Below are 8,704 nucleotides of genomic sequence, written 5' to 3'. Positions count from 1 at the left end.
TTGAGCACACAGCCAGATATAAAAGTAAGTGTGCGAGACTGACGAGGAAGAATGGCTAGGCAGGTGTGAGTGGAGCCTCATTACACTCAGCAAAAGTACTCATTGATACGTTTGCCACCCCTGACTCCCCAAACCTGGGAGTCCACGCTGGATCGCGCTGAGAGAAGCCTGTCTGCCTCACTGAGGCTGCTTCTGGACAGCTCCTCTGAGCCATCCTCACTGTGGCCCAGTCTTTCCAAATTAAAGTAGGCACCAGATGCCTCTGCAGAGCCCCGAGTGCGGCACTTGTGGCAGCGTCTCCGGAGAGCCCCGCAGCAAACCAGCAGGGTGGGGGGCAGCGCGATGATGGCGGCCACGCTGATCACCACCATATTGATGAGCCGCTGTGTGCCTTCGGCATCCACCACCTCGTCAGTGGAGAAGATGACACACTGTTCCTTCGTAGGCACCAGGCCTCGCACACAGACACACGCCACATACTTGGTCTTTGGAGCAAGTCCCTCGATGGTGACGCTAGTCTTCCCAGGCTCCACAATCATCCTCCGCATGTCACGCTGCCCAAAGACTGCGTAAAGGACACTAAAGGCAGTTGTGTTCCCAGCTTGAGGGGCCTTCCACACCAAGGACACACTGTGGTAAGTATCTCCCACCACCTTTAGGGACCTAACCACCTGCGCCTCCTGGTGTTCTGATGGCTCTCTGGAGAACTCTCCTGGGACATCCATCTGAAAGTGCTGGAGGGCCAGCTCCTCCTTGATGCTGGGCGCTGGGGGCTTGGTGGCCAGGACTCCATGCTCAGGAATATGGGGAACGTGCCTGGCCACCAGCTTGTTGTTGTAAGCAGCAGCTTCTGCTCCCTCCCCTGTCCTTGCCCACAGGACACCTGGCACCCCGTTATATTCTGTTGAAGTGTGGGGCTCCGTGACAATCAAGGAGATAAGTGTTTCAGAAGCCCCTAGGAAGTTCTTGGCCTGGCAGATGTAGTCTCCAGAGTCAAAGAGAGACACAACAGGCAGATCCAGCGAAGTCCAACTTGAGCCATCACTGGAGACTTCCTGGTGCACTAGGGAGAGAAAAGGCAGTTATGGAGGAATAGGTGAGTTGTCTCCACAGGCTCTGTTCCAAGGCCAAGGTCACAGCTCCCGGCCTACCTATAGTGTAGTGAGTACCAGTTATCCCAAAAAATACTGGTATGCACTCAAATCTCAACCCTTCAAGGCCCACCTCACTGCATTACTTAAAAAACTGCCTTCTAAGACTGAGGAGCCCAGTTTACCCTTCAGGTCCTAGAGAGTTGCAAAAGTGACCTCTCAGGGAAGCAGGCAAGTGCACGGGGCGGGGGGGGGGTAGGTAAGTTCAGGGGTGAGCATGAGGCAGAGAATAATCTGGAACTGCCATACCCACCCTTGCACACCTCAAAGGACAGGTGTAATCAGCATCTTCACCTCTGTGGTTTTGCACAATGGAGCTTTTTGCACTGCTATGCAAACTGGTCCAACCCCCTCCCCCTTTTTTTAGAGCAACAGTTGCCAGCCTTGCTGAGGAAGACAGTAAAAAGCTTGGCATGATGTGAGATTTCCTGGTTAGGTGCTAAGAAATTATTGCTCCTCAACTTACTTTCTGCCTATGTACGGCTGTGATTCTTGTCCCTGGTACCACCGTGACAGAGATAATCTGTCTCTGCCCACACAACTCACCCAGAATAGACAAATCACACACCCTATGAAGCTAGAACTAGACTGACTGGAATCCCAGCTTCTTCATATTTGAGTTGTATGATATGCACAAGCATTTACCTCTCAGCACTTCCATTTATGTGTATGAAAAAAAAAGATGATCAGGTTGCCTTTTACAGTTTTGTCTTGGTTTGGCTCAAAGTGGGTTCATTCTGAGAGGAAGTCCCATGTAGCTTAGTCTACTAACCTACCCCTAACTCTCTATGTAGCTAAGACTTCCCTTGTACTTTTGATTTTCCTGTCTCCCAAATGCTAGGGTTATAGACTCAGATCCCCACGCCCAATCTCACCTGCTTTTTAAAGTTCAATGATATTATGGACATGATTTATTTTACGTAATGTTGGACTCACATGAAGATCTCAACAGATGGCAACTCTATCATTCATTATTCCCGATGATTCTGGGTTAATATTTTTAGAAGAAAACTTGCTAAAATATTAAATGCACCGAGAGCATTTTTCTCCCTAAAAGCCAACTTTGTATTGCTCCTAACATGGGCCCTACTTTCTGATAATAAAGTGGCCAATGAGATATAACGGGAAGGGTTGAGGACCATTGCCATAGTCAGTGTTCAGCATATGAGCAGATTCTATCCAGTTACATCCAGACAGACGAGATCCCAGCCTGGCTTATAGCAGTCCCTGCGAACACTGCCCACTCTCCATTTGGGAACCTGACCAGCTGTATCCCTCCAGCACTCAACACAGAAGGCCTTGCCGCTCACACACCTGTACCATTGAGTGGGCGTCCGTTGGCTCTCCTCCAGCTCATCTCAGGTCCTGGGATCCCAGTTGCTCCACAACGCAGCAATACTGTGCTACCCAAGGGGGATATGATGCTGGTCACCCCTGGACGGAGCTCTGGGCTCTGACACTTTCTCAGCTCCAGCTGGCTGAAGGCCACTCCAGCTAGGCTGCGTGGGCTGGCACATTTCAGTCTAGCCTCGATGAAGACCAAGTTTGAAGCCCAGCCATCCAGGAGATAAACCAGGTCATAGAGCCGACAGTCACACACCCAGGGGTTGTCCTGAAGCCCTGCAGAAGTGAGAGTGAGTAAGAGGTTAACTTTAGATCTACAGCTCCATTTTCCCTCTGGGAAAATGAGGCAGTTTATCCACTCAGAATGAGTCATCAGAATTGACCTCCAATCCCAGCTACTAGCCTTGCCAGATATACGACCTGAGACTTGGTTTTCATCTTCAATGGCAGTGTTGTTTTCCCTCACTGTTTCTTTCTTCATAAATAAAGTGCTCACAGTATCAAGAATTAGAAATCACTAAAAAATACTCACTGGGTCTGAGGAGGTGGCTAGGTGAATAAATCCTCCTGGACAAGCATGAGGAGCAGAGTCTGGGTTTCCTGACACACATAAAGTCAGGCAGGCATGCGGAAGGCTGTATTCCTAGTACTAGAAAGGCAGAAGCAGGAAATTCCTAGAGCAAGCTGTAGTTAGACTAGCTGAATCTGGGGTCCGAGGGAGGCCCTGCCTCAGTAATAAAAATGAAGATCAGGGAAGACAACTGACGCCACCTCTGGATTTCTACTTACGTATGCCGTATGCCTGCACATACACTTATGCCCATACATATGCAAGCATGGGTGTCCACACGCTACATACACATAAAATATGCCAAGAAAGCCTTTTTTAGAGACCATATGAATGAGTGGTTTCACATACTATTGGTGAAGAGTGAAAACTGTATAAGCCTTTCTGCTTAGTTATCCATTTCGGCTTTCTTGTTTGTTTGTTTGTTTGTTTGTTTCAAGAAAAGGTTACTCTGTGTAGCCTTGGCTGTCTTGGACTAGCTTTATAGACCAGGCTTGCCTCGAACTCACAGGCCTGCCTCTGCCTCCCCGAGCCCTGGGATTACAGGTGTGTGCCACAATGCTTGGCTATGTACCAGCCTTTTTAGAAGATATCAAGCTGATCATGAAATGTTAATGCAAGTACTGTTTTACTCTGGCAAGCTCACTTCTCAACTTCTATCCTTCAGAGACATACACATACATGGCTGACAGTGGGGCCTGTATGGGACTGACCTAGGTCCTCTCCGCACGTATGATACAGTTGTGTAGCCTGGCCTTTTTTATGGGGCACCTAACAGGAGCTGTCTCTGACTCTGTTGCTTTTTTTTTTTTTTAGACCCTTTCCCCCTACTGGGTTTCCTTTTCTAGCCTTAATAGAAAAGGAGGCACCTAGTCTTACTGTAACTTGGTATGCCAGGGCTAGGTGATCCATGGGAGACCTGAACTTTTGAAGGCACTGTGGATGGTGAGTGGGGAGTGGAGGTGAGGAGGAAGGAGTGGGAGAAGAGGAGGGAGGGGAAATTGTCAGCACGGTGTGAAAGATTAATTAATAAACTAATTAAAAAAGAATACATGGCTGAGAATAGTCTTCTTTGGCACCAAAGGTGTTAATGAGACAGTGGAAACAATCTAAAGGCCTTGGGGGGTTGCTTTTATGTGGACTACTTAATAAATGAACTTGTCTCATTTGCATTTATCTAGAAAAATCTCTGGGATACACAATTGGATGAAAAAATTGGTTCTGATTAATACATGGAATATGATTTTTAAAAACTTGACAGGAGGAGTGGGAGATGGCTTGGTGGTGAAGAGCACTGGCTGGGCGGCTTTTCCAGGGGAGCTGGCACCTACACGGAGGCTCACAGCCTCTGTAACTCTAGTTACAGGAGACACACACCCTCTTCTGGCCTCTAAGGGCATCAGATACACATGTGGTTCAAAAACACATGGAAAAATTATGACGCCACACCCAGCTTTTCTTTGTGTGTGTCTGTATATATTTGTGTGCACATGTAAACATGTTGTAAAAGGTAAGGAACTTGTATGTAAACATGATACTTAGTAGCTGCCCTTGGGAGAAGAAGAGATTAGGGTAGGAAAAGGGACAAGAGAACCATTGGACTCTTTGCTTTGTTTTTAATGCCTTTTCCACTTATGCTGGGACAGTCAGCCCCATGAGCAGGCAGGTGTCCCGGGCAGCAAAGGCTTGCCTGTTTACTTGCTCTATTGGAGCAAGGAGGGATAGAGAGGAGCAGAGTCTGGCTGATATGTTTTGCTAGCTCATTCCAGCCTGAGCTGAGAAACTGACGTTAAGAGGGCCATACACTGGTTGTGGGATTAGGGAGCCCCTTCCCACCCCAATCTTCTTTCTCCTTCTAATGCTGAACTATGAGGTGGTTTGGCTTGTCTTGAGCTACTAAACCTGCAATTAAGGCCAACATCGTTCCATCTTCCCTCAGAGTAGAAGAAGAACGTGTTATCAATCAGACTCAGAGAGACTTGGATAGTTGTCCAAGACCCAATATGTACAGGGTTGGTTCTGGATGAAGGATGCCATCTTGATTACCTAAGACTAGCCTGGCATGATGGCCGGAAAGGAAGGGCCTGGTCTTCAGGTGAGCCCACATGTCCAGCAGCTCCTCAGGAAGCCTCATCAGCTGGTTGCTGGAGAGGTCCAGGAAAGTAAGGTTCTCTAGGAAGTGTGCAGCCTCGGGTGGCAAGGCCGAGAGACGATTGGCCTGCAAGTCCAGCAGCTGCAGCTGTGGAGTGTCCCTGAGTGCAGCCCAGGGGAAAGTGACCAGTCGGTTCCCAGGCAGACGCAGCTCTCGTAGGCGGCGCAGTCCCCTGAGCATAAGGGCACTGAGCTCACTGAGAGCATTGTAGGGCAGCCACAGCTGCTCCAGGCGGCTGAGAGGCCTGAAGGCTTCTCCAGGCACCCTGCGGATGGCAGTTCGCTCCAGGCGCAGCCTGCAGGTGTCCAGAGGAATCGAAGCTGGGGGCAGGGTCAAGTCAGGGTCACTGCACACCACTGTCCTGGTCACAGAAATGGGAGATATTTGAGCAAAGGTCAGTTCTTTATGAGCCCTCAAATCTACCTGTTAACACAGACAACAACTGTAGTGTCTCGTGGCCTGTCCACTGATGTTAATAATCTAACCAAGGAAAAGAGATCCTAATACAGGGCAGGACGCTAGCAGGGAAGGTTTGAGTACAGATAAAGGAAAGAAACTGATAGGGAAACTGTTCCTAATCAAGGCAGGGTGGGGGTTGAGAGGTAGAGGGGTTCGGGGGTGTTGGTCAAGGGAAGGTTTGAAGATACTAAGAGCCTAACATAAGCCAACCAAAAACAAACAAACAAAACTGGGTGCTAAGAGAGAGAAACATTTGTTTAGGTGCCCATGCTGCTCTTGCCAGCCACCTCCCAACATATACATCTGCAACTGTGATTCCCAGAGGACCTTATATTATATCCAGGATTTGAATGTGAAGCAGGAAGCATGCTAGGGTGGTACCCTGCAAGGTTAGAGCTGGGTCTGAGGAAGATAGCTAATATTCAGAGGATGCCTAGATCTTGGTGTACAGTCTATGCCTGTGGTGACCAGAGACCCTCGGTTTCCACGCAGGCTTTTCAGGGCCTCACTGCCCTTGCAGGGCACTCTATGCAGATGGCAGCCTCTCCCATGCGTGGCAGAGTTCCCAGAGACTAACAATTAGACCCATGGATTCTGGTACTGCTTTCATCACCAATGGCTGTGACTTTGAAACATTTGCTCTCTGAGGATGGTGTCTGTGACCAGAGTGACAAAAACATCCTCACCATATTGTCCTTAGTCATCAGCCACTTTCCAGGCTGATTAAGCATCAGCCTGTCCTACTTAATGGAGAGAAATTTACTTTCCATACAACTTAAATCATCAAATACACCAAAAATGGGTTTCTACCTTTTCTCCAGAACATACAAGGTATCTTTTCTGAAGGTTCCTTGCCATTCTCTGCCACCATCATCCCCAATCAACCCAACATTTCCAGGATCACGTGAAAAGGGTAATTCCAAAAGTATCATTTCCATGATCAGAAATCATCAATTAAGGATGATGGATTCCAGAAGGTTGGAAAGTTGATAGGAAAAGCCCTGAGTGAGGGATTGAAATCTTTGAGCAACTTCGAAAATAAGTTTCCCACTGAATAAGCCAAAAAAACAACAACAAAAAAAAAGGAAGAAAATGAGCAACATGAGAAAATCAAGGACCCAACAACCAGAGTGGCTTTGACTTCAGAAGTTCATGAACAGGAGGAGAAGAAAACATGAGGGAAAATGAAGGACTGTACTGAGAATGCAGGGCGCTTAAAATGGGGGGGGGGAATTTAGGGGATGGGTATTCGACCATGTGTCAGGAGATAAAAGGACTCTTGTAGGGGTCAAGCTTGAGATTGGGAGATTTCTGAGACAGAAGGAGCCGGGAGATATAAAGAAGAAAAGAATAATGGAAGAAAGCAAATGGAGGAAAAGAGGAGATAAGGATGAAACTTCTACACTTTTAAAGAGAGCTTCTCCCTACCAGATACACAAAGGAAGGCTCTAGAACTTCCAGAACCTGGCCCACACCCTCCTGAGCAGAGTAAACTCCCTATGTACTGAAGATAACATAGCACAAACTGCTTTTCCATGACCCTGGGTTTTAAGGATCCCAAACCCACCATGTCTGGGTTTATCAGATGACCTCAGATGGGAGCAGGGGACTTGTGAGCAAGTGGACAGCTGCTGGACATCCAACCCCTCCCAACCTTGCTGGGATCTAGGAAGACTTGGCAACCCAGCTTGCACCTGGTGGTGTCATACCTGGTCTTGCTGCCGTCACTCAGGATGTGCAGGCTGCAGCTGCATTGAGAGGGGCAGAAGCTCCAGGCCTGGTGCGGTCCCCCAAGAGTGAGGAGCCAGAGTATGCACAGGGCCACCCACATGACTTCTGGCTCCTCTTGGGCCCAGGCAGGGGCCTATCCCAAGATGTTCTCCGTCCTGCTTGTCCAGTAAGTCCAGCGGCTACCCAGCTGCTCATCTCTCTCCAACCCCCACCCAAGGCCATGGGATAAACACAGGCTGGGGATTAGGGGGAGAGCCCCAGCCCCAGCACTCAGCAGCTTATTGCTTCCTGAACCACCTAGTCTTGAGGGGAGGGAGAGAATCCCTCTACAGCAACAACCCGAGGCCAGAAGAAGGTAGGGCACAGCAAGATACGGCAGATGGGCAGCTACCCAGAGGCCAATGACTAGTGCCTGGCTGAATGTGCTGTCTATTTGCAAAAAGCCTCCTTTCAATCAGGCCATGGGTAATAAATCGGAGCAGAACTCTGGCCTCTAATAAAGGCCTTTAAAAATTGCCTCCTATCAGCTGGGATGCAAAGTGAATAAACTGCAATTAATATAAAAATTTTAACTAAAAATTGTCTTCTGTAATAGCTTCTAGAGAAAAACAAACAAACAAAGGAGTGACTTGAAGCAAGGCATTCTGAAGGCAGTGCAGAAAGGGACCATGTTTTCAGGGCCTAACGCCTGCATTCATATCCCAGGTCATCAGTTAGAAACAGAAGTAAAGCTCTTCTACCTGGAGTACTGGTGGAAATCAGGTTTGCCCATCCTTGATTGCCTGGAGGACAGGACTTTCCCACAAACTAGAAATTTCTAGTACTTGCAGGCCTTTGCTCACAGAAGAGCTGGGAAGATCTTGACGTCACAGGGAGGTGTTAGAGATGTCCACTTATGCTTGTGCACATAGGCAAACATCTGCCTTCATTCAATGCCCCATGGGCACCAGTCTCAGAACCCTAAGGTGTCGGTGGGCTACCATTTGAGGCATTACCACCCATGCTGAAGAAAAGAGGAGTCCCTGCAGGAAGAAAGGATCTCCCCTCCTCAAATGCCATACAACAAAAGGAGCTGGATCTCACAAAGGTTTTGGAGATTTTATTTAATTTTCTCCAACCCCATCCTGTCAAACCTTCTCAAGATGCCAGAAAGGACGGAACAGTAGGCTCTCTTAAGTCACTCATTCACTTTGCTTTCTATCTCTGAGGACTTGGTCATATGGTTTTTCCAGTAGGTTCCATAGCCTGTCATGGGCATGCGCAGGAGCCTAGTCAAGCCTAGACCGGTGAGGCTGGTCC

General features: G+C 48.4%; 1 protein-coding gene across 1 annotated transcript; it reads right to left on the bottom strand.

Moving 5' to 3' along the window:
- Lrit1 (leucine rich repeat, Ig-like and transmembrane domains 1) lies at positions 1-7,554 on the bottom strand. Its single transcript, XM_021645261.2, has 4 exons — positions 7,384-7,554; positions 5,110-5,576; positions 2,466-2,771; positions 1-1,063 (listed from the first exon to the last, which is right to left on the bottom strand). The coding sequence occupies exons 1-4, from the start codon at positions 7,503-7,505 to the stop codon at positions 87-89; spliced, it is 1,872 nt and encodes a 623-aa protein (XP_021500936.1). The 5' UTR covers positions 7,506-7,554; the 3' UTR covers positions 1-86.
- Positions 7,555-8,704: the final 1,150 nt, after the last annotated feature.

Source organism: Meriones unguiculatus, chromosome 9, assembly GCF_030254825.1.
Source record: "Meriones unguiculatus strain TT.TT164.6M chromosome 9, Bangor_MerUng_6.1, whole genome shotgun sequence".
Taxonomy (NCBI): Eukaryota; Metazoa; Chordata; class Mammalia; order Rodentia; family Muridae; genus Meriones; species Meriones unguiculatus.
The sequence above is the reverse complement of the archived record's forward strand: the minus strand, read 5'-3'. Positions and strand labels throughout refer to the sequence as shown.